The following is a 25,127-nucleotide window of genomic DNA, read 5'->3' on the forward strand; positions in this document are numbered from 1 at the left end:
TCTTTACCAGAGGTAATGTTGAGGGACCAGGTGAGATCATTCATTATGTGCACTCCTGGAAACTTTGTGCATTTCTCTCCATGGAGGAGCCATGTATACGAGCACTGAGGAGTGGTCAGCCTGCATCCTCCTCAAGTCTTGTTGTTGATGAAACCAACCATTGTTTTGCCATCAATGAACTTGATCAAATCAAGCTTAATTATTATTCAAACCATACATGGATACAGTTGAACAAGATAGCATTCCATTGAGGCCAAGCTACATAACAAACATTCAAAATAGAGAGACAGAGCAAGAGCGAGAGAAACACACACATAATTACACAAGAAAACACATGTATAGTCCAAGTCCCTGATCAACGTGCAAATTGATGGTACAGTACAGCTCTTGGCAATCCAGCCTGTCATTCATTCCACCAGTCAAACACTGGAGGGCAGCACTGACAGGGGAAGCCAGCTCCCAGTCTCGCATGGATGCTACTCTAAACTGCCTCCAGCATCTTCTCAACTGGACTGCAGCAGCAGGCAAGTTCAACAGATGATTCAGTTTGAACTAGCTCTAGCAATGCAATCATGCATTAGCAACAATTGAAGGCTAATATACCATTTGCCCACTTCGTTGTTTGCTGCACTTTCAGAATCACTGGCATGTGTTGTGAAATTTGTTAACTTAGCAGCAGCAGTTCAAAGCAATACATAATACAGAAGAAAAAATAATAAGTGAATCAATTACTGTACACTGTTCATATTTTGAATAGATAAAAATCATGCAAAAACAGAAATGTATATTAAAAAGTAAGGTAGTGTTCAAGGGTTCGATACATGATGATTTTCAATGATTTGTTATTGCAAGTCTCCGAGCACAACATTTCTCAAACACCGTTACATGCACTATTTTTAGTTGAAAATTCAGAATTTCTTACTGTGGTTAATGTGGGTCCTTGAAGTGTATAGTGTGGTCTCACTATTAAAATAAGTTGCCTTATGATTAGATATTTGTTATTTTGCCACACTTTTAAGACAAAATTTCTGTGCGTGTCAAAGTTTATGTTAAGGCTAAGAAAACTAAAAAGTAGATTCTCCACATGAAAACTAAAAACAAATTGATTTTTATAACACTATATTCATAGGAACCTCAGAAGTTGCCAACAGAAAAACATTATTTTGACTGTTGCAACATAACCTGCAATTCTTGGCCAATCTCATACCTTGGAGTTTCCCAGTTAAACATTGTAAAATTATTGATTTTTAAGTTATTATTATTCCATAGTTAAGAAAACTTAAATTCCCACACCACAGCTAACTAGACAGGTTTTACTACATTTCAAAGTCTGATTTGTGGTGATTCTGAAGGTCAGTTACAAAGGAGCGTGTTAACAGTCTTTCCTCACCACAAAACAGAACTAGCCAATACACGAATGAAAAGTCAGCACAGATATGATTCAGTTTTTTTTAACTGGCTGTGCTGCTGTTAAGTGTTTCATTACATTAAATTTCGGAGCTGAGGAAAGCTCTTGCAATTAGTTTAAATATAAACTGGGTGCATTACAGAGATAAAGGATTTCTGATATTTACCATACTTCTATTTTTAACATCCCCTTTCTCCTAAATCAGATAATTAGGTCTCCTAAAAATATAAGTCTCAATTGCTTAACCCCCTGTCTCAACCCAGAGAATCTACAGGGTCTGAAGACTACATTTTCCATGATTTACATATAGTATATGAAGCAGCATTATAAAACTGCTCAGACAACCTGGCTTCAGACCTGACCTCTGATACAAATAGCACACAGACAGTATGTTCTTGGGACCACATACATTTCTTCTAGGTGCTCCAGTTGCCCCCCCCCCCCCCCCGTACCCACATCCTCAAGACATTGGCCACTGTAAACTACCCCTATTCCGTAGACGATTGGTTGAATCGGGGGGGGGGGGGGGTGCGAATGAAGAAAATGTGGGGGGTAATAAGAGGGAAATTAGTAGTATAAATTGATTAACACATACAAGATGCTGGAGAAATTCAGCAAGTCAGACAGTAGAGTGGAATAAGCAGTCGATCTCTCAGGCTGAGACCATTCACCCAGAGGACTGTAAAGGAAAGAGGCAGAAGCCAGAATAATTATGCGGGGGAAGAGGAAAGTTTACAGCTTTCATCTAGTGATGAGAGGGAAGGTAGGTGAGTGGGGGAGGTGTGGATGAAGCGAGAAGCTGGGAGGTTGTAGGTAGAAGTGTTAAAATGCTGACGGAAAAGGAATTTAATAGAACAGGACAATGGGCCATGGAAGGAGGAAGTGAACCAGAGGACACTGATATTCAGTTGAGAAGGGGTGTAATAAATATTCACTGTTCTGGGCCAAACTCAGCTTCCTAAGCGCACAACAGCCGTGAGCTTCTAAAGATCAAAGTGTTGTTTTTGAACAAGTTAAATTTGTTAAAAAGTTTATTAAGCTAAGTTTTTGAATAAGCAACACCAATACCCTTCTACAGAAAAGCCTGTGAAAAGTAATGGATTACAGTCCACTACAAGTAAAGCCCGCCCCACCATTGAGCCCATCTGCATGAAACACATCCATCAACAGGGACCCCCATCATCCAGGCCATGATCTCTTCTCGCTGCTGCCATCAGGAAGTAGGTACAGGAGCCTGAGGATTTGCACCACCAAGTTCAGTAACAGTTATTACCCCTCAACCAATGGCTGTTGAACCAGAGGGGATAACTTCACTCGGCTCTCTCACCCCATCACTGAACTGGACTCACTTTCGAAAACTCTTCATCTCATGTTCTTGATATTTATTGCTTTTTGTACTTGTAGTTTTTTGTTTCTTTTGCACATTGGTTACTGTCCGTCCTATTGAGCGTGGTCATTCATTAATTCTATTGTGTTCCTTGTACGTACTGTGATTGCCTACAAGAAAATAAATATCAGGGTTGTATATGGTGACATAATAAGTTAACTTTGAATTTTCCAACCAATATTCTCTGTTAAGTGTAAATTGGAGCCAGTCTTCAGTTCTTATGGAAATGGCAAGCAGTAATCAGATAGAAATTAAAAATTTGCAAACAGGCACCACATAGAGCCACGGACTTGCTGGCCCCACAGCACCTGATCTAACTGCTGAAGAGTTGCAGTACAAGACAATGAGTTACTTAATTTGACTTGTTTTAAAACAGACAATGCTGGAGAAGTTAGTTCAAGGAAGCTTGCAAACTAGTTTGATATTATCATTTAGCATTTGTGGACTCATAGTCAGCTTTACAGCATTAATTGTGAGTACCTGGATCTTTGACTCCAGAGCTTTTAGACCACTTGCGTTAAAAGGTATCTGAAAAAAAAAACACGTGAGGTCACCCTAGTGGCAAAGGCAGTATAAATTTAGAGCGTAGTTCAGGCTTTTTAGGAATGGCTAAGGAACATCACGAAGAATGACAGAAACGTGAGATGAACTAGAATCCATTCCTCTTTCTTCAGTGTGGTTCAACTGTGGCTTGTGGGTGTGACATTTTAGCTTATAGGAATTGTATCTGTGTTTTTTAAATCCTTTGTGTTTTAGAAATTGTAATTTGGAAGCTTTTTAAGATATAAATACTCTAAGTTTAAAATGTGTTTTAAGAGTGTTGTTTGGATTTAAATGTGTGTCACTGAAAATAAATGAACTGCGTTTAAACTAACACACACAAAATGCTGGTGGAACACAGCAGGCCAGGCAGCATCTATAAGGAGAAGCACTGTAAACGTTTCGGGCCGAGACCCTTCGTCAGGACTAATTGAAAGGAAAGATAGCAAGAGATTTGAAAGTAGGAGGGGGAAGGGAAATGCGAAATGATAGGAGAAGACCAGAGGGGGTGGGGTGAAGCTGAGAGCCAGAAAGGTAATTGGCAAAAGTGATACAGAGCTAGAGAAGGGAAAGGATCATGGGACGGAAGGCCTAGGGAGAAAGAAAGGGGGAAGGGGAGCACCAGAGGCAGAGTGATGGGCAGAGAGAGTGAAAGAAAAAAAAAGGAGGGGAAAAAACAAAAAAATATATCAGGGATGGGGTAAGAAGGGGAGGAGGGGCATTAACGGAAGTTAGAGAAGTCAATGTTCATGCCATCACGTTGGAGGCTACCCAGCCGGGATATAAGGTGCTGTTCCTCCAACCTGAGTGTGGCTTCATCTTGACAGTAGAGGAGGCTATGGAGAGACATATCAGAATGGGAATAGGACGTGGAATTAGAATGTGTGGCCACTGGGAGATCCTGCTTTCTTTGGCAGACCGAGCGTAGGTGTTCAGTGAAGCAGTCTCCCAGTCTGTGTCGGGTCTCACCAATATATAAAAGGCCACACCAGGAGCATTGGACATAGTATACCACACCAGCCGACTCACAGGTGAAGTGTCGCCTCACCTGGAAGGACTGTCTGGGGCCCTGAATGGTGGTGTTTAAACTACTTAGTTAGTTGGAAGTATCTTCTCCTTGGTAGGGAAGGGGGACCCACCACTCGAATAGTGGGTATTGACAGCTAACCTGTCCATGGAGGATAAACAGGGAAGTGATCTGGTTTTGGAAGATTGGGCAGTTATATTATAACCTTCCTTAGTGAAGTTTAATCCAATAGGTCTTCATTTGCAATTAGAACTTCACAGTCAGCAAACCGAACACCAACAGAGGGGTGAGAGGGAACCAGAATGGGAAATGGAAAAAAAAATAGGGAGGGAGAGGGGGATAAATTACTGTAAACTGGAGAAATAGATTTTTAGGCCATTAGGTTGGAGGCTACCCAGCTGGAGCACGGTGTTCCTCTTCTTGTGAAGTTTAATGGTGGTTGGCAGACCACCATAAGGCACATTATTGCTACTCACTGAGTTAAGTGTGGAGCAAAAAGACAGGAATTATACCCACTACTCTCCACCCCCAAAAAACTTAAATATTAAAAAGTCTAAAGCTTTTCAGAAAATCAAATATGCACATATACATTACAATGGCAGTGATCTCATAACATTCCATGTTATAAACTGTGTCTGTCCCAAAGGTCTCAATTTAGCAATTAGATATTCCTTTGCACCTTATAGGGACTACATTCAAAAATATATACTACACTGTTTCTTGAAAAGTGCTCTCCCTAGATGCCTGTATCATGCATATTCATTCTAAACAGGGAATTATTCAATCTTGTATTTCCACTACATAAACACACAAGTATAACTTTTTCTCTCCTTTTATACCCATCTCCCACCAACTTGATTTTTATAGAAATGCTATTCTTTCTATTCCTTATCCCAATTTTGTTGCCATAGTGACAGAACAAACGTTTTTAACTGTGGATTTCATCTCTCCCTTATGTAAAAGCACCATTACATCGATTTCTTTAATGTTAAATGAGTGCTTGGCAAGAATATCTGCCAACTCGTTTCCTTCAACCTCATCATGTGCAGGAACCCATATGAAATGCATTGACTCTGCAGCCTCAACAGATATTGCCCAATCTTAAGAAGAAATGCTGGCTTACAGTTTGAAATATCTGTTCTAATAGATGTCAAGACTGAGAACGCATCAGAGCACAGAAGTACATACTTCTACCCATTCCAAGCATAAAATGACAGCAACCGCCTCAGCCGGGAATACTGATAAAAACACGAGGTGTTAAACCTCCCGTACCTGACGTGACCTCACCGGCCGCACGGCGGCGGTCACGTGACCAGCCCCGTGGCGGGAAGCGGCTGACTTTGAAAATCACGTGCCGCGTTCTCAGGCTTGGCGCGGAGACACCTCGTGCTCTTGTACCGCACCGGCCGGCAAGTCCTCGACCCGCCCCTTCCTCTTGCAGGCGTCAATCAGGATTGTGCGTTTACGCCCGCGTAACTCTCGCGGTGCTTGTCGGGATTTGCAGTGTTTTATGGGGCCGCGCTGTCGACATATACCATCCGCTCTGCCCAAGCGGACTGCACCTCCCGTCAGACGGTGCGGTGCTGGCTGCGCGGGGAAGGTAGAGTGTGGGTGTCGGAGGAAAGATGGTGGAAGTTTGCGCGTGGTTCTCCCGTTATTATACCCAAAAAATCAACAGTAACAATAAACATATTGGTAACCAACCGACACATTCGTTGTTAGCAGATCTCAATTGTGTGAAATCCAACGCCAAGTCGCACAGGTTGCCTTCTGTTGGCTGATAAAGGGCCCCACGAGTGAGAGTCGCCCCGACCGATTCGGAACGCCGGCTACCGATAGCAGCGATGCCAAAAACACGAGGCCGGTGTGGCCAAAACAAGGGTGAGAACTGGGGTCAGAGTTCATTTACCGGGCTGTGAACTGAGGACAAAGTTCAGTTTGCTTTGCTGGTTGGCTGCTGAGGATGACGGTCAGGGTCTAGTACTTGGCGGAGTGAGAGATGAGTATGTAACGGGACCAGACTCCAGTATGCCCGGGACATGGCCTTGTCCCTTACAGAGGTGAGAGCTGATGTCAGGGGTCAGTCTCCATCGTCGGCGAGAGTTGGTTTTAGGGAAACTGTATCGAATGGGCTAGATCTCGCATCATCCACAAGTAAGGTTCATTGGTCGAGGTTCAGTACGCACTTTACTATCTTTTTTCGTGGCCCTGATGCTGCTTTCGAAACCAACATTTATATTTATCTGCAGATTTTCTTTTGTTTATATCCTTCCCCTAGTTGCTGTACTGTGGTGTGACGGATTTGTGTGATTGCCAAGTATATTTTAATGGCTGAAAGTTTGATCGTACATTGGTTTATGTGTTTGGCGTGCGTTCAGTATCTCGCTGGTATGACGACTGTGTTAAAATTTGGCGTGTTAGGTATTAGTCACATGTTGTATTTATTTACAATTGATTTCTGGTTAAGTAGCGAGAGGAAGGCTAGCTCTTTCGTTTGATATGTTCACGAATGAGATTTCATAGTGACAGATGTGGCAACGGCTGAAGACTGAATTGTAGATATTGTGCTTCAGTATCATTGGGGCTTGATATCATGGGGTTAAATGGGTACCTGTTGTGAGAGCAGATTAAAAGATCTGTACCCTTTGACACCTTACATATTTAACTGCCTGTCAAAATAACTCTTGAACATAATTATTGCATCTGACATCACCTCTGGCAGTGGGTTATTGATATCAGCTACTGCAAAAATAACTACTCTCAAATTCCTTTAAAACTGTTTCCTATCACCTTAAACGATGCCCTTCTTGATACCCCAACCATGTGAAAAAGATGTGTTTTATTTGTTGATACAGCAAGTTGCTGGCCCAGTAAACCTCACTACCCAGCAACCACTGATTTTTAAAAATAACCTATCACAGGACAATTTACAATGACCAATTAACCCACTAACTGTTATGTCTTTGGACTGAAGGAAGAAACTGGAGCGTCTTGAGGAAAGAAGCACAACCTTCTTGCAGGTAGTGCCAGAATTGAACTCCAATGCCCTGGCTGTAATGACATCATGCTAAGCACCACACTTTTTAATGAACACAAAGTGCACTGCAGATGCTGTGGTCAAATCAAGACATACAAAAAAGCTGGATGAACTCAGCAGGTCGGGCAGCATCCGTTGAAAGAAGCAGTCAACGTTTAGGGTCGAAACCCTTCGTCAGGACCAAGAAACATTGGCTGCTTCTTTCAACGGATGCTGCCCGACCTGAGTTCATCCAGCTTTTTTGTACATCTACACTTTTTAATGATCTTTCTATGCCTCTTGTAACATTATAAGCCTCTATCAGGTCACCCTTGGTCTCCTTTGTCCCAATTTGGACAACATCTTACCACACAAAGATGGCTGTTGGAAGCCAATCATTTGTGTTCTTGAATATCATTGCAATAGTTTCGAGGAGAGCATCTCAAATAGTGATGTTACAGAAAGAAAGAGCAAAGCGTGGGCAACTTGGACTAATATGTGTCAAGATATAATTGTGTTCCAGAAACTCCAAATTTGACCTGGGATGTGTAATTTTAGATAGGGGCTGAGGAATGAGGAACAATAATATAACAATTCATTCCCATAAATTGTTTCATGGGCAGTTTAATTAGTTCATTTTTCCCCCACTATCAATGTTGCCACAACCAAAATGAAGCATAATGATCATGGAAACAATTAAAATAACTTAAAGCTCTTTTCCAACTCTGTTTCTTGACAGGCTCTTTAAGACATGAACTACTACAGCTGAAGGCTTCAGCCAGAGCAGCTCAGCTGGAAGGTACATAGTCTGGCTATAATATGCTTGGTGCATAACTACTATTGCTTCTTCATTATGTCACTGGTTTGGAAGAATATAGTAATCCTGCTGTCATGAATTCAAAGAAAACATTAAAATGTAGAACGTCACAAAACTTCAGTGGTCTATTGTGTAAATTTGCTGGTCATTGAATATCTACAAGTAGACCAGAATGTTCAGATTTTGATCCTTAATTCATATTTGATATAGTCAAAAAATCATATTTCACTTTCTGCCAGCCTAAAAATCAGCCAATATCACGATTACATTCATCATCCAAAAACAATGTGTAAATTGGTCCTTGTGCATATTGGGTGAGAACAGAATGTGCCTTGTGTAGTTTAAATAGATGGCCATTTTAATTTCCATGCTTTAAAGTTAAAATTGAGTCTGCAGCATGCTGTCATTAGTAATGGACAATGCCTTTTTAAAGAAGGGAGAACCAATTAAACCCAAATTATTTATTAGTCTTTATTGTTTTCTAGTTATCTTCATCTTCAGCTGCATTTTACCCAGAATAATCATGTCAAGGGAGGTAGAATATTAGCATATCTGTGATGAAATTATTCATTTTTCCAAGTCACTTCACAGATCCTCCAGTGACCTCAACAGGAAAATGTTGGGGCAGCATGGTAGCTTAACATGTTAACTGCACAGAGTTTGTATTTTTTTGCTATGACCGTAGCACGGACTGCTACCATGTGGTATCTAAATTATTGAAAATGTTGCTGGGCAGGTATAATTAAAAGGAGGCAATTTTTTAAAGCGCGGAATAGGCCCTTCCGGTCCTTTGAACCATGCTGCCCAGCAACTGCTGATTTAACCCTAGCCTAATCACAAGACAATTTTACAATGACCAATTAACTTACTAACCAGAACATCTTTGGATTCTGGAAGAAACTAGAGGACCCAGAGAGAAAACAAATTCCATGGGGAGGGCATACAAACCCCTTAAAGATGTAATTGGAATTGAATTTGAAACTCTGGCTGCCTGAGCTGTAATAGTACATGTTAAATTAAGGAGTACCTGATTTTTGATCTTGAAAACAAAGAAAACTAATGATTTAACAGTGCTCTACTAGAACTAAGCAAATGCAAACTGCTTGTTTTGCTCCTTTTTTTCCCTTATTGATTTTTCATGACTGAGCAAAAGTAGTGTAAGGTTCATTTTGAATTTTTCTCCATTCCTTGAAGTTGTTGACATCCAACCATTAATTGAGCCCCCAGGCATTTGTCATCTTCCAGTGTTTGGGTATAATATCAAAATCCCACCCAACAGAAACTGGCACATCAGCCAAGGATGTGCATGCAGACAAAGATGAGAATTTACACAAATCCAATTTTCCATTGTTTGGCCTACATCTGTCTTCCTTTCCCATCCATGTACTTTTTAAATATTTGTTAAACGTAGTTGTACCTGCCTCGGTGTGGAAAAACATGTCCCTTGGAGCTCCCTTAAATATTTGCATTCTCACAATAAACAATGTCGTCTAGTTTTAGACCCCCCCCCCCCATCCGAGGAAAGAGAATGTGACTACTCTCTTTATCCCCCATTATTTATGCACCCCTGTAAGGTTGCTCCACCACCCTGCACTCCAGTAAGAATTGTCCCAGCTTCTCTAATTTCTTTATAACTAAACCCCTTCGCTGCAGGCAACATTCAGGTAAAACACAGCCTTTGTAAAGTGTGATGACCAGAGTTGCACACAAAATTGTAACTATGGCCTAACCAGTATCTTGTACAGTTTAGCATTCCAATTCTTGTACTTGTTACTCATGCATATGAAGGTAAGCAAGCTAAATAATTTTGTTACTTCCTTATCTACCTGAGTCACTATTTTCAGGGAGCTATGAACTTGCACTCCAATATCCCTATCTATTAAAACTTTTAAGGTTCCTGCCATTTACTGTAAATGTCTGACTAGTATTAAATAGCTCAAAATGCATTACTTAACATTTAGCTGAATTAAATCCCACTAGCCTCTGCTCAGCTGGTGTGTCCTTGGGCAGCCATTCTTGCTAATCAGATAACAAGCATTTTCATCACATATATATAGTCTCAGCACTAACCATGTGTTATAGCACTGATTATGTACTCCTGTCAGTTAATAAGGCCCTCCCCACAGCACTAACCTCTGCCTGTATCACTATTTTGGATCATGTTTGCTAAAACGCCTTAGATGCCACGTGTTTTAACTTTCTAGATTAGACAAATGTGTAGAGTCTTGTTAAAGTCCAAGTGTAACATATCTATCACCTTGCTATCATCAGTTTTCTTAGTAACCTCAAATAAAAATTAACTTGGTCAGACTTCTGATGCACAAAAGCATTATGACTCTCCGTAATCAGTCCTGCTTTTCCAAGTGATTGTAAAAACAATTTTTTAATTTCCCCCTCAGTAGTTATACTACAGATATAAGGCTCACTGGCCTGTAATTTCCTTGCTGAGCTTCTCGGACATGGGAACAATATTTGCTGCCCTCCAGCCTTCTGTTTTCTTGGCTGTGGATAAAAGTGATGTGATCTCCTCCATTGCTTCCCACAGCACACTGGGATAGATTTTATCAGGCCCTCAGGATTTGTCCACCTTAAAATGCGCCTTCAACACTTGCTCTTTACATCTTACATTTTCCAGATTGTGGCATATATCTTCTCTAACATTCCATCATCTCCATCTTTTTCCCTACTGAATACTGATGCAAAACATTCAGGAAACCACACATTTTTCCCTGGCTCTGCACGTAGACTTACCTTTTGGTTCCTGAGGGTACCTGCTTTCTCCCTAACTACCTTCTAAATCATTTATTAAGTATTTTTATATTCTATTGATCAAGTCCCTTTTATATCTCCCTTTTTCCCTCCTACCTGCTTTCTTGAGATTTTTTACTATTTAACTTTTAAAAGCTTCCCTTGTCGCCTTGTCAGAAGCTGGTTATCACCCCCACAGCTGCTTCCAATCTACTTTGATCCTGTCTTAAGCTATTGAAATCAGCTTTCCCCCAATTTTACAGCCAAATCCCTCCTGTCAGTATGTTATGCATCTCTCCAAGTCAGAACCCCAGAAGTTTATTTGTATTGATCATTGAAACATTTATGGAAAATTGATAAATATAAATTTATCTTACTGATTTTACAATTTAAGAATCAAACAATTTTATTAAAGCTCAAAATAAATTTATTATCAAAGCACATGTATGTTACTTTATGCATCCCTGATTCATTTTTTGTGGGCATTCACAGTAAATACAAGAAACCCAATAGAATCAATGAAAGACTGCATCCAATGGGACAGAGAAATCAATGTGTGAAAAGCAACAAATTGAAAAGGGAAGAAAAAGAAATAATAAATAAATAAATAGATAAATAAGCAAGCAAGCAATAAATATCAAGAACATGAGATGAAGAGACCTTAAAAGTGAGTCGATATGTTGTGGAAACAGTTTAGTGACATAGCAAATGAAGTTATCCCCTCTGGTTCAAAAGCCTGATAACTGACGGGAGATACTTGTTCAGTTCTGTAAAGGATTCTTCTTTTAATTAATTTGCATGGTTACAAAGTAATCTTGCATGTTTGTCCCTGCAAAAAAAAACCTTGTGCTATTTTCTTGTGCACAATGTCCACAAATGCTTGCCAATATGGTATTTTATTTTTAGCTTCTATACTGTTAAGGTTCTTCACATCTCCCTCTCATTCCCCACTTAGCATGTAATATAGATTTTTTTCTGTCCTTTAGAAATGCAAGTTGTTTATATGCATGGAATGGTTCAGTAGACAGGAATATGCAAAGGTTTATTATTTTTTCCCCAAGCTGTTGAGTTTTTCTTGAGGACAGGACTATTAGTGTGTTGTCTGTGATATTAAATCTTGAAGATGGGACTTGTTTGGAACTTTACCTGCACGGCTATTAGTAATATTCCTGAACTGATACCCCCAAATTTTGTTTGAATACTTTTTATGGACCAGCTGCTCCAATTTTGACTTGTTGCCAAATTTGTTGAGATGATCCAAATTCATTTCCGTTTACTTCTAGAATGCACATTAACGATTTTAATCCCAGGGAGCTTAATGTTGGAAAGTTTTACAAAAAAAAAGATAAATTTCTTGTTTTACTAATGTAGTTTGCATTGGTGTGTACTATGTATACTACATTTGGGTGCTGCGGTAGCATAGCAGTTAGCGCAACACTGTTGCAGCTCGGGGTATTCCGCAGTGTGGAGTTCAATTCCAGTGCCAATCTGTAAGAAGTTCGCTCTGTGGATTCCATGGGTTTTCTCCTGGTCCTCTGGTTTCCTCCCACAGTCCAAAGATGTACCAGGTAAGTCATTGTATATTGTCCTGTGATTAGGTTAGGGTATCAGGTTTGTCGGGGGTTGCTGAGGCAGTGTTACTTCATGCTGTATCACTAAATAAATACTCTGTTGCAGCAAAACATTTAAACAATATGATATTTTTGGGCACAAGTTTTGTAGGTGGGTGTCATGTAACTATTTCTACCTTTACTGATCAAATGTACCTGTCAGTCCAGCAATTGATAGAGTGTACATTCCAAAATGGAATTAAACTGCTATAACCTGTGGCACCCTGATAATTGTATTCAGTTCCTCTCTCTAGCACACATGAATCTTCTTCACTCACAAGGAATGCCTCCACTTGTAAGTGGAAGGTAACCACGGAAATCAGAAATTGTCGATGCCTAATTATGCCATTTTGTGAAGAGGAAAGACCAATTTTTTTTCAAACTGGAGGAGATATTAACATAACCAATATCCTGGGGTTCTGTTAATCCAGACCTCAACTAGAACAGTCACAAATGCTGTGGTTACAAGAGCAAGTTAGAGGTTAGGTGTCCTGTGATAATATGATGGCATCTTTCTATTTTTTATAGTAAGAGGACTGCTATCTAACAAAAGTATAAACTGAGTAATAATAGGCCAGTTGTTTTAACTTGGATGACAGGCAACTTCTTGGAATCAGTTCTGAAACCTTGCGTTTGAAAATTCACAAATTATTCAAGGGCAGTTAATTAATGGTGGAAAAGCATTATCCCCCTTCCTTTTCACACTTTGTATTGATTAAATTACTGCATGTTACATATTGGCTGAACAAGGGATGTGACCAAGTACTGCAGTAAGCCTGGCTTGTTTAGGAATTTTACATTCTGCTGATGTACAGTGGAGACCATCCTAACAAGCTACATCACTGTTTGGTATGAAAACAGGACTGCAGCAGACAGGAAGCCTGTACAATGGGTAGTCAAAATTGTCCAACACATCACTGGCACCAGCCAACGCCATCATAGCTATATATACAGAAAGGTACCAGATAAGGGCCAGTAACATCATGAAGGATCCCAGCCATTCTCATGGACCATTTGTCCCACTCGCATCAGGGACGAGGCTATGTAGTATCCACACTGGGATCACCAGACTCAAAAACAATTAATTTCCACAAGCATTAAAACTTATAACACCTCCACCTACTAACTCCACCACTACTTTATTTCCCGTTAGTCACCTTATGCACAGCCTAGCACCACTTTATGGACATACAATAAATCGATGTATATAAGCTGTCTGATATGTTTATTGTATATCTTTTTATTATCATTATTGTTTTCCTTTTTTGTGCTGCATCAGATTTGGAGTAACAGTTATTTAATTTTCCTTACACTTGTGTACAAGAAATTACATTAGACAATCTGGAATCTTGTAGCTTGAACTCAGTAGTGCTGACTGGCAGACTTTCCAAACCATTGGATGTTATTAACACCTCAACACATTTCCATTTCTAACCTAGTAAGTTTAGTGGACGTTTGGGGAAATGAGGCCCTGGTAAACGTTTGAGTGCATGGGCCATGTGAGTACAGGATTCTGAGCCCAGGTGGGTCTTTCAAAGGAGCAAAGAAAGCATGACCTGTTGAACTAGATGCCAAGTTATTGGGGTTTCCAAAGCTTGGATTTTCTGAGATTACATGTACTTAGAGTGAGGCAGTTGTGTGAGGAGCTGCTGCAACACAGCTGCGGTGATCCTGGTTCAATCCTGACCACCACCACTATCTAATTTTATGAGTTCTCACTGTGACTTTGTGGATCTACTCCCATATGCCAAAGATACAGAGTTTGCTAAATCAATTAAATTCAATAAATTGTCCCCATTGTGTAGATGAGTGGTAAAATCAGACAGTTGATGAGAAAATTGGGAGAATGGTTAGTGTAAATGTTTGTTTGATATTTAATGTTGACCTGATGGGCTGGTTTCCTTGCAGTGTGCCTTCAGTCCTTTGGAGCCATTGTAAGGAATGTATTGAAACAGCAGCAGTGGTTGCTCAGTGGGACAAGGTGGATTGCGCGCGCGAGTGTGTGTGTGTGTGTTCATCTGCTGACTGCAGAGAGCTTGTTCTTGCCAACAATCATCCTTACACTATCAATCTGCAGGAAATGTCACTCAGGGACGTGAGCTAGAGAGTAAAAATCAGAAGGCAAACAGTTGACCTAAGTTCATTCCACTTCTATCATGAGTAATCAGTCATTAAGTGCCAATCATTTATGAATGGTTTTAATTAAATTTATTTTTATCATCTGGCATATAATGGAGCATATATTTTAGAATGTATTAAAGTTCAAGTTTACTTATCATTCAACTATACATTTTGTACTCATGAATACAGCCAAATGAAACAGCGTTCCTCCAGGACCAAGGTTCAAAACCCAGTATCAACAGATACGCACAGCACAAGGCACATACAGCCCATCTAAGATAGCAGTAAACATAATCATACAAAATAGCCCAAGTCCATGAGTGACATATCCTGAAGGTTGATAGTGTAAGGATGATTTTCAGCAACAACAAAGTCAGCAGATGAACACACACACGTGCAATCCACCTCGTCTCCACTGAGCGACCACTGAAGGGCAGCACTGACCAGCAGAGCCTGCCATCGATCCACCACAGTGCCTCTGGCATCTCCTCTGCAGGACGGCTACAATAGGCAAACCACCGGCATGAGGCCTAGTCCACACCACAGCTGAGGCCATAATGCTCCCCTGCAGTTGATCTCACCAATAAATCAGTGAACTGGGTTTGTAGTATTCTACATTTTACAGCATTTTGTGTGTTTATCGCAAACATCCAAACATAGTCGACATGTAATAAATTGCAAATGCTAGAAAATCTGCAGATGCTATAAATCCAAAACATCAAACAAAATGCTCAAGGAGCTCTGCAGGTCAGGCAGCATCTATGGAAAAGAATGAACTTTTGATGAAGGGTCTTGGCCCAAAATGTCAGCTGCTTATTCCTTTCCACAGATGCCTGACCTGCTGAGTTCCTTCAACGTTTTGTGTGTGTTGCTTGTAATAAATTGTAGAAGAATCATCTATGGTTGGCATAGAAGTAGGTTTTGTTGTGATACACAAAGCAGAGGTGCATGTTTGATGTGGCACTGCTGCTGTACGACCTCAATATAAAAATCATTGCTCATTGTATTTTGCAGGAGGACGAAATGGAGCTAAAGGGGAGACTCAGGCCAGTGATGATGATCTTGCCAGTGAAGTACTCAGTCATTACAGCAGTACCAGTGAGACTGCCAGTGTTCCTGAGGAAGGTATGAATGAACTGTATTTCTGATCTATCAGATGGTTAGAAGTGTTGTGGAACCTGGTACTAATGGTCTGTTGGGAATGTGTGTGCGTGTGTGTTATTTATAGATATATATCCAACAATGCGTATTGCAGGATTTTGATTAAGAAATGTGGGAGTGAATGGGGTTTCTTTACTGGTTGACTATTTGGGCTTACTATATACCACTTAGTAGGTACTTATGATGATGAAATTCACATTGTGTCAGCTTAGATGTATCATTTTGCTGGCAAGACTAAATGGATATTTTTCTTTTATATTTTTCTTAAGGTCATGTACTAGTACAGCTTGGTTAAGAGAGAAAAGGATAGGTTTAGTAAGTTGATCATTTGCATTGAACCATCTTGTAGACTACAATCTTAAGAGTTACTTCTCAGTCTGAAGTTGGTACTTCAAACTTCATTCCATTTTTCATTGGTTCCTCCTTGTCATAATAGTTGTTTGGAATAGGATTTACATTTTTTCTCAATTTGTAGTAAAAATCCTTTAGGGAAGCTCTACTCTCCCTCCCACCACCCTGTGCCTTTTGGAGAATGTCTAAAGTCCCTAAAGTGTAATACTTGTGTGCCCTAATAAATTGGATATTGGGACTCAGTGCTAGGAATAGAATTGCCTAACCAATTCATTGTCGGGTCATGCAATTCACACCTGATGCTATCCTCTGATTGTAACTTCTCTTACCACAACTCTGCTTGACTTTATTTTCCTTTCTCCTGTTGCTAATTAGACCCTCCCTCTATTGAGGGCCTTCATCTCACAGATTTTGTAGCTGTTATACGGCTTGTTAAGGTTATTGAATTGTTTGGGTGAGCAATTTGTTTAAAGTGTGACACCTGAATAAAATGTTTGAAAGTTATTGATCCAGATTGTTTCCCTCAGCAGTTTATGTATAGTTTAAAATATTTTTTCTGCTCTTGTGCTGTTCCTGCAGTCTTCCTAAGAATTTCTAAATGGGTAAGGGTAAGGTAATAAACGGTCAGGTTTGCTTTCTTTGCTTTTAGGAAATGAAGCCATTAATGTGCAGATGGCTCAGGAGGAAGCAGAGGATAAGTTGAAGGAATGTATTGATAATACAATGGACAAAAGGTAAGGAACACCACAGTTATATTTAGGATTACGTAGTTGTTAGAATCCTGTGGTATAGAATTTTATTATTGTTACTTTGATCTTTTTTGTTTTCAGTGCTAAAACAAGACAAAATGCCCTTGAAAGTCTCAGGCTGGCATTCTCTTCCAAAATCCTATCGGACTTTTTAGTGGAAAGGAGAGTCACTATCACTGATTGTTTGGAACGTTGCTTTAAAAAGGGTATGTACACCTTTAATCTGAATTGAGGTTACAGTGACCTCAGCTTAAGTAAGTGGCTGTTTGTTCCTTATTTCCATTGCTTATAATGATCAGAATCAGTCCTGTATTATACTCCAAAGTTTCACCTTCAGTGATTGGGTTGATCCTTTTTTTCCATTGAACTGAAATGTACCTTAAAATAAAACCACAAAATGCTGCGGCTGTGGGCGGCATGGTAATGTAACGCTATTACAGTCCAGCGTCGGAAGTTCAGTTCTGACATCTATAAGGAATCTGTGTGTCCTTGCCATGGAATGCGTGGGATTTCTCCAGCTTCTCCAAATACATATCAGTTAGTAGGTTAATTGGTCATTGTAAGCTGTCCCATGAGTAAGCTAAAGTTAAATTAACGGTTGCTAGGTGGTGTGGCTTGAAGGGCCTATCCTGTGCTGTTTCTTAGTAAGTAAATAAATAAATAAACAAATGTAAGTCAAATTGGATTTGTGGAGAGAAAAAATAGTGGTAGTAGTTTGGACTGATGATTTTTTTAAAAATTGGATGTTGTAGCTTACTGGTTATGAATGTTTTTGGGCTTGTTTCCTTATTATGATATAGGAACCAATTTCCCATTGGGTCCATTCTGGCTCTCACAGAGCAATCCTATTAGAACTATTTTCCCCTCATTTCCATACAAGACCACCATAAGACTTAGGAATAGAATTAGGACATTTGGCTCATTGAGTCTGCTCCACCATTCAGTCATGGCTGATCCTTATTTTTCCCTCCTCCTCAGCCCCACTCCCCGGCCTTTTCCAATTACCTTTGATGCCATATCCAGTCAAGAACCTATTATGCTCTGCCTTAAATACACACAACGACCTGGCCTCCACAGCTGCCTGTGGTAATAAATTCCACAAATTCACCACCCTCTGGAGAAAGAAATTTCTCCTCATCTCTGTTTTAAATGGACACCCCTCTATACTGAGGATGTGCCCACCATGGAAAACATCCTTTTCATATTTATTCTGTCTAAGCCTTTCAACACTGGAAAGGTTTCAATGAGATCCCCTCTCATCCATTTAAATTCCACTAAGTACAGAGCTATCAAATGTTTCTCTTTTCCCAAAATCATCCTTGTGAATCTCCTCTGAGCCCTCTCCAATACCAGCACATCTTTTCTTAAATGAGGACCCCAAACTGTTCACAGTACTCAAGGTGAGGCCTCACCAGTGCCTTATAAAGCTTCAGTGTAATATCCCTGCTCTTGTGTTCTAGACCTCTTGAAATGAGTTCTAACATTGTATTTGCCTTCCTCACCACCAACTTTACTGGCAAGTTAACCTTCAGGGTGTTCTGTACAAGGACTCCCAATTTCCTTTGCATCTCAGATTTTTGTTTTTCTCCACGTTTAGAAAATAGTCTGCATATTTATTTCTACTACTAAAGTGCATGACAATGCATTTTCCAACATAGCATTTCATTTGCTACTCTCTTGCCTGTTCTCCTAATCTGTTTAAGTCCTTCTGCAGCCTAACTATTTCCTCATGACTACTTGTCCCTCCACCAATCTTTGTATCATCTGCAAACTTGGCGATAAAGCCATCTATCTATTCCATCCTCTAAATCATTGAGGTACAGTATGAAAAGAAGCGGTCCCAACACCGACCCCCATGGAACACGACTAGTCACTGGCAGCCAACCAGAAAAGGATCCTTTTATTCCCACTTGCTGCCTCCTACCAATCAACCAATGCTCTACCTATGCCAGTAACTTTCCTGTAATACCATGGGCTCTTAACTTGGTAAGCCGCCTCATGTGTGGCATCTTGTCAAAGAAATTTTGAAAGTGCAAGTATACAACATCCACTGCATTCCCTTTATCTATCCTACGTGTAATCTCCTCAAAGAATTCCAACAGGTTCGTCAGGCAAGATTTTCCCTAAAGGAAACCATGCTGACTTTGGCCTATCTTGTCCTGTGTCCACAAGTACTCCATACCCTCATCCTTAACAATTGACTCCAACATTTTCCCAATCGCTGAGGTCAGGCTAACTGTATATAATTTCTATTCTGCTGCCGTCCTCCTTTCTTAAAGAGTAAAAGTAGAAAGGAGCCTACTCCTTTCTAAGGATGTTTGCAATTTTCCAGTCCAGAGTCCAATAATTTTTGAAAGATCATTACTAATGCCTCCACAATCTCTATCACTTTCTCCTTCAGAACCCTAGGGTGCAGTTCATCTGGCATTCATAGCAAAAGGATTTGAGTACAGGAGCAGGGAGGTTCTACTGCAGTTGTACAAGGCCTTGGTGAGACCGCACTTAGAATATTGTGTGCAGTTTTGGTCCTCTAATCTGAGGAAAGACATTCTTGCCATAGAGGGAGTACAGAGAAGGTTCACCAGATTGATTCCTGGGATGGCAGGACTTTCATATGAAGAAAGACTAGATCGACTAGGCTTATACTCACTGGAATTTAGAAGATTGAGGGGGGATCTTATTGAAACGTATAAAATTCTAAAGGAATTGGACAGGCTAGATGCAGGAAGGTTGTTTCCGATGTTGGGGAAGTCCGGAACGAGGGGTCACAGTTTAAGGATAAAGGGGAAGCCTTTTAGGACCGAGATGAGGAAAAACTTCTTCGCACAGAGAGTGGTGAATCTGTGGAATTCTCTGCCACAGTAAACAGTTGAGGCCGGTTCATTGGCTATATTTAAGAGGAAGTTAGATATGGCCCTTGTGGCTAAAGGGATCAGGGGGTATGGAGAGAAAGCAGGTACAGGGTTCTGAGTTGGATGATCAGCCATGATCATACTGAATGGCAGTGCAGGCTCGAATGGCCTACTCCTGCACCTATTTTCTATGTTTCTATGGTCCATATACCCCTGCAACTTATTCTTTCTCACGTGCCCATTGCCACTTTAGTTTTTGGCCACTTAATCTACCAGTACTACTTTGGGATGTGGGAGGAAACCAGTGAACACAGTGGAAATCTCTTGGTTATGAGTGAACGTTCAAGCTCCACATGGGTTGCACTCAAGGTTAGATAGAACCCACATCCTTTTAACGTAAGACAACAATGCCAATTGCTGCACCACCATTGTGCTTGTTCAAAGCTATGGAAAGAAAAAAATTGTAAGCAACTTCCCAATGGCCTAACATTTTAACTCCAATTTCTGATTCCCATGCCCCTTCTGATGTGTTGGTCCATGCTCTTCTTGCGCCAAGATAGGCCACCTTCAGCATGGGTGAGTGACACTTCATATTTTGTCTGGTTAACCTCCAACCTGGTGGTATAAACATTGATTTCTCCTTCTGGTTTAAAAATAAATCCCTCCCATCTTCTATTCTCCACTCTGGCCTTTTTTCCTCATCTCACCTGTCTATCACCTCCTTCCCTTTCTCCTATGGTCCATTCTCTCCAGCCCTTTATCTTTCCAACCTATGTGGCTTCACCTATCACCTTTAGCTACCCTTCTTCCCCTCACCCCATCTTTTTATCCTATCGTTTCCTCCTTTCCTTTTCAGTCCTGTAGAAGGGTCTCAGCCTAAAACGTCAACTATTAATTTATTTCTATAGATGCTGCCTGACCTGCTGAGTTCCTCCGGTTTTTTGTGTGTGTTATTTTAAAGAACTGTTAAAAGATAGGGTTCAGGACGAATGAAATAAGAGGATGTTTGGGCAAACATGAAAACTTTTAAGTCCAGAGGAGACGAATCTAATAAAGCAACTTCAATTTTTTTTTAACATTTCTCTCACAAGGCAAGGGTGAAGAACAAGCACTTGCAGCTGTTGTCGCAACCCTATTGTGTATTCAGCTAGGACCGTGCAAAGAGGCAGAGGATGTTTTCAAAACCCTGAAATCTATTTTAATTAATATCGTTTGTGACAAATCAGCTAACCTAGCTGCCAAACACAACGTAAGTATTCTAATTTCAAGTAATGCATGTGCAAGGCTTCATTGAATTTATTAGGTCAAAATAATAAACACTTAATGGAGTTTATGGGGAGTCAAATGTTAAATTGATACCTAAATGACAAAAAAAACATCTTCAAGGACAGATACGCGTCATACTTTGGATGGGTTACCTGTTGTGCAATATAATGTAGGCACAAAGCAGATATTTGTAAGGTAACTCATTCTGTTGCAGTTTCCTTTAAGGTGTAGTTTTGCCCAAATTCAGAGATGCCTTTATTTTTGGAGCTTTTGGGCCAGATGGAGCCAAAAATTCATCTTTTACAGTTTATTATTGGGGTTGCTGGGAGTCAGGAGTCAATACTAGGAGCTTGTCCCTTGCTTACAGTTGTGTGCAAACTAAAGAAGCAAAATCAAAGGCAGAGTGGTTCCCAGATTTTCTGTTTTATTTTTTCTGGAAGTCCAACATCTACGATTATTTCGTTTTAAACAAAAGAATCAATAAGCTAGTGTTTACATTAAATATCCAATGAAATGCATTAAAACACATAAATTACTGTAGCTGAAACAAATGGGTCAAAACTGTAAATGCTTAAGGTACAAAAGCACATTGTCTGAGATTCCAAGGCCTTTGGTTGGGTGGACGTGATACACAAGCCAGAGCATGAAGAAGACATGCCCCTGCAGCAGGGTCCTCCTCTGTACACAGCACATGAATCCAGAGCAATGACAGTTTCACACCAGCAGCAGCACAGGAGTTGCCAGTCAGCATTGAACTCAACGTAGGACTGCTTTAAATGCAGCTCCACGTTTTTCCGTGGGGTTTACTCCCAAAGCTTCTCTCATGAATGGGCATAGCTGCAAGGCAGTTGGAGCTTTGAGATCAGAGTTTTCCTTCTAGATGAGCTGTCAATCATGGCTACGGAGCCCTGTCTGCCCAAAGCAACTGGTTTTAAGGTGACAGTAGCCTGTTTTTGCCCCATCTCCTGTCAGTAGAAACAGTTCCACCTGGCTTAGTTGCTAAGCCACACGTGAAGACCAGAGCTGGACTTGATTATCAGAGGCTATTTGAGACACGTGCCATTGGAGCATTTAGTAGGTGATGGGAACTTAACTGCACAAACCCTTCCCTGCCCAGCTATAACAACTTTTATAAACCATCTGACAAAACTCTGGTTCCATCTATATCTTCAATGAAGGCATGTACAGAGAAAAATCAGTACCAGTCTCTGCTAATAATACATTTCATGGTGCTAAACGTATGAAGATTTTATTTGGTGCTAGAAATAGAATACAATAGACTGTCAAGGTAATGGTACATCATCCTTTTATGTCCCTTCTGAGTTTCTATCCCTTCAGAAAAAGATGCAGGAGTAGACCATTCATTATATTCCTGTATTGACCTCTTACTCTCTGATTCCTTTAATATAAAGCAATGGTAGCATAGCAGTTAGCACGTTGCTATTAACAACTTGGGACATTGGAGTTTGGCGTTCAGTCCTGGCATCCTCTGTAAGGAGTTTCTACGTTCTCATGAAATGCTGGATTTTCTCAGGGCTCTCTAGTTTCTTCCCACAGTCCAAAGAACTACTAGTTAGTAGGTTAATTGACCATTGGAAATTGTCCCGTGATTAGGTTAGGGTTAAATTAAAGGTTGCTGGGCAGTACAGTTTGAAGGGCTGGGAGGGCCTATTGCTTACTGTCTCGCTAAATAAATAAATATATTCATTTATCACTACCCAGAATATACTCAATGATTGAATCTCCACAGACCACTTGAGTAGAAAAGCCTAAAGATATTCTCTCCTGATGATGAGGGAATTTTTCTTCATTTGTGTCCTGTTAGGACTGTTCAAGTAACCTCATCTGGCAAAGGTATCAACGTCAGTCTCACCTGGCAAACCCATCACCATTACTAGCAACATCTTGACACTTGACACTGGCTGTGCTTAAAGGGGAGAATATTTAATTGTTTCAAGGTTTGTGCTGTTATTCCATGATTTTTTTATTACAAAGTCTGATACTGATTTTGTACATGCCTTCATTGAAATTATTTTTAAGTAGTTAGAAATAACATTTTTGTTTGTTTGCCTCATTTCCAATATACATAGATTCATTTCAGAGGTTCTGGACCCTTGTAACCTCTCTCTGCAAATAGGTGAACCAAATATTCTGTCCTGTTTATCTTTCTGAGTGGTTTTAAGGTTCTCAGGAATTTGTACAAATTATTATTGTACAGCAATAAACGATTATAGTTGCATTAAATTGATAATATAAAGCAACGTTGCTGTAAAGCCATCATAATGTTCATTCACAAAAGTGCATATTAGCCAAAACAGTACAAATTATGCAAACCTGAGAGCCATGAGAGAGAAAAGTGTCTGTGGTGGATCTTTCACAGATATCTGGCTAATAGAGATTTCGGAGTACCAGCCTAATTTTGAGAAATGAATAATTACTTTACTTTATTGGTGCCAAACAGTTGATAATAGAGCATACAATCATCACAGCAATATTTGATTCTGTGCTTCACACTCCCTGGAGTACAAATTGATAGTAAATATAATAAGAGTTTAAATTAAAAAATCGTAAATAAAAAATAGAAAAGGGAAAGTAAGGTAGTGCAAAACGAAACCGAGAGACAGGTCCGGATATTTGGAAGGTACGGCCCAGATCCAGGTCAGGATCCGTTCAGCAGTCTTATCACAGTTGGAAAGAAGCTGTTCCCAAATCTGGCCGTACGAGTCCTCAAGCTCCTGAACCTTCTCCCAGGGGGAAGAGGGACAAAAAGTGTGTTGGCTGGGTGGGTCGTGTCCTTGATTATCCTGGCAGCACTGCTCCAACAGTGTGCGGTGTAAAGTGAGTCCAAGGACGGAAGATTGGTTTGTATGATGTGCTGGGCCACGATCTTTTGCAGCTAAACCTTCTGACTTGTTTGTCATCCATCCAGTTTTTCAGTTGAGGCAAACATTGCCATGATCATTGTCTTCTATTGCTTCTTTTTAGTGTGCCACAGCTCTGGGAACGTGCTGCTACGTAGCTGCTAATGAAGCAGAGGTGAGTTTTAAATTGGAGCATAACATTGTTTTTATTAATGAATAGCTAATTACTATGAAGATGTAATTGTAAATATTGTTTGCAAAATAATGCACTGTGATAGCACTGAACAGTTTGGTGCTTGATGCTTTTGCTTGTATTAAAGTTCAAAATAAACCATTCAGGTGTATGTGTACAATAGGTATGTAACTAGTTCTTTTAGTCTGATATGAAGGTTACGTTATTCACCTATCTACCAATGCTTACTTAGCTTGGGGCTCCCCCCCCACCCCGTACACTTGTTAGTTGTATTACCTTACAGATGGTGGTGTTCCCATATATGTGTTGTTTTTGTCTTCCTCAATAGTAGAGTTTGTGAGACCAAAGGTGCTGTCAGAGTAGTTTAGGCAAATAATTGCAATGTTGTTTTTGTAAACATTGCATCCAAGGTGCACTTAAGAGAGAATAAATGTTTGGAATTTAGAATAGAATAGAGTACTACCTTTGTCCTAGATGACGATAACTAGACCGCTGGTGGAACCATACTTCCAGGCAACTTGCAGTCCACCTAGTTCCTGACTTCTGACTTGTAGGTGGTAGATAGGGATTGGGGGTAACAGGAGTTGAGTCCATATAATACCCTGTAGTGGTTAATACAATGCTGTCACAACTCGAGAGTTTGGGGTTCAATTCCTCTCTGTATGTTTCCTCCAGGTACCCTGGTTTCCTCCCATAGTCCAAAGACATACCAATGAATAGGTTAATTGGTTGTTATAAATTGCCCTGTGATTAGTTTAGTGTTTAAAAAGATGGGTTGCTGGGTGGCTGGTCAGTTCTCGCTCTCTAAATAAATAAATAAAGATCCTGGCCCTTCTATTGTGACATCTGTTTATGTGACTGATGTGGTTGAGTTTCAGATCATTGACAGCCACCGTTGCCATGCAATGTGGCAATGTTAATGTCATTGAATCTCAAGATTTGATACTTGCTCTTGTTGGAACTGGGCATTGTCCAGTTTTGTTGTGGTATGAATGCCATTTGTCACATAAAGATTTAAAG

The 25,127-nt window shown here is 40.2% G+C and overlaps 1 protein-coding gene and 1 long non-coding RNA gene across 5 annotated transcripts in view; one reads left to right on the forward strand and one right to left on the reverse strand.

The window, feature by feature from the left end:
* Positions 1-2,424: 2,424 nt before the first annotated feature.
* Positions 2,425-5,783, reverse strand: LOC140742080 (uncharacterized). Its single transcript, XR_012102204.1, has 3 exons — positions 5,635-5,783; positions 3,276-3,323; positions 2,425-2,905 (listed from the first exon to the last, which is right to left on the reverse strand). It is a non-coding gene; the product is annotated as an uncharacterized lncRNA (long non-coding RNA).
* A 153-nt stretch (positions 5,784-5,936) lies between these two features.
* Positions 5,937-25,127, forward strand: part of LOC140742079 (interferon-related developmental regulator 1-like) — a 39,547-nt gene continuing 20,356 nt past the window's right edge. The window contains exons 1-7 of one of the 4 annotated variants that reach the window (XM_073072900.1): positions 5,937-6,243; positions 8,118-8,177; positions 15,689-15,799; positions 16,836-16,920; positions 17,017-17,141; positions 20,879-21,036; positions 24,039-24,089. In XM_073072900.1, the coding sequence (XP_072929001.1) occupies positions 6,207-6,243; positions 8,118-8,177; positions 15,689-15,799; positions 16,836-16,920; positions 17,017-17,141; positions 20,879-21,036; positions 24,039-24,089 (627 nt within the window). In that variant the 5' untranslated portion in view covers positions 5,937-6,206. Of the gene's footprint in view, positions 6,244-6,399; positions 6,517-6,644; positions 6,751-8,117; positions 8,178-15,688; positions 15,800-16,835; positions 16,921-17,016; positions 17,142-20,878; positions 21,037-24,038; positions 24,090-25,127 lie in introns of those variants that run through there. The other 3 variants (XM_073072898.1, XM_073072901.1, XM_073072899.1) reach the window with 3 other exon arrangements.

The sequence above is a fragment of the Hemitrygon akajei genome, chromosome 19 (genome assembly GCF_048418815.1).
Source record: "Hemitrygon akajei chromosome 19, sHemAka1.3, whole genome shotgun sequence".
In the NCBI taxonomy this organism is placed as follows: Eukaryota; Metazoa; Chordata; class Chondrichthyes; order Myliobatiformes; family Dasyatidae; genus Hemitrygon; species Hemitrygon akajei.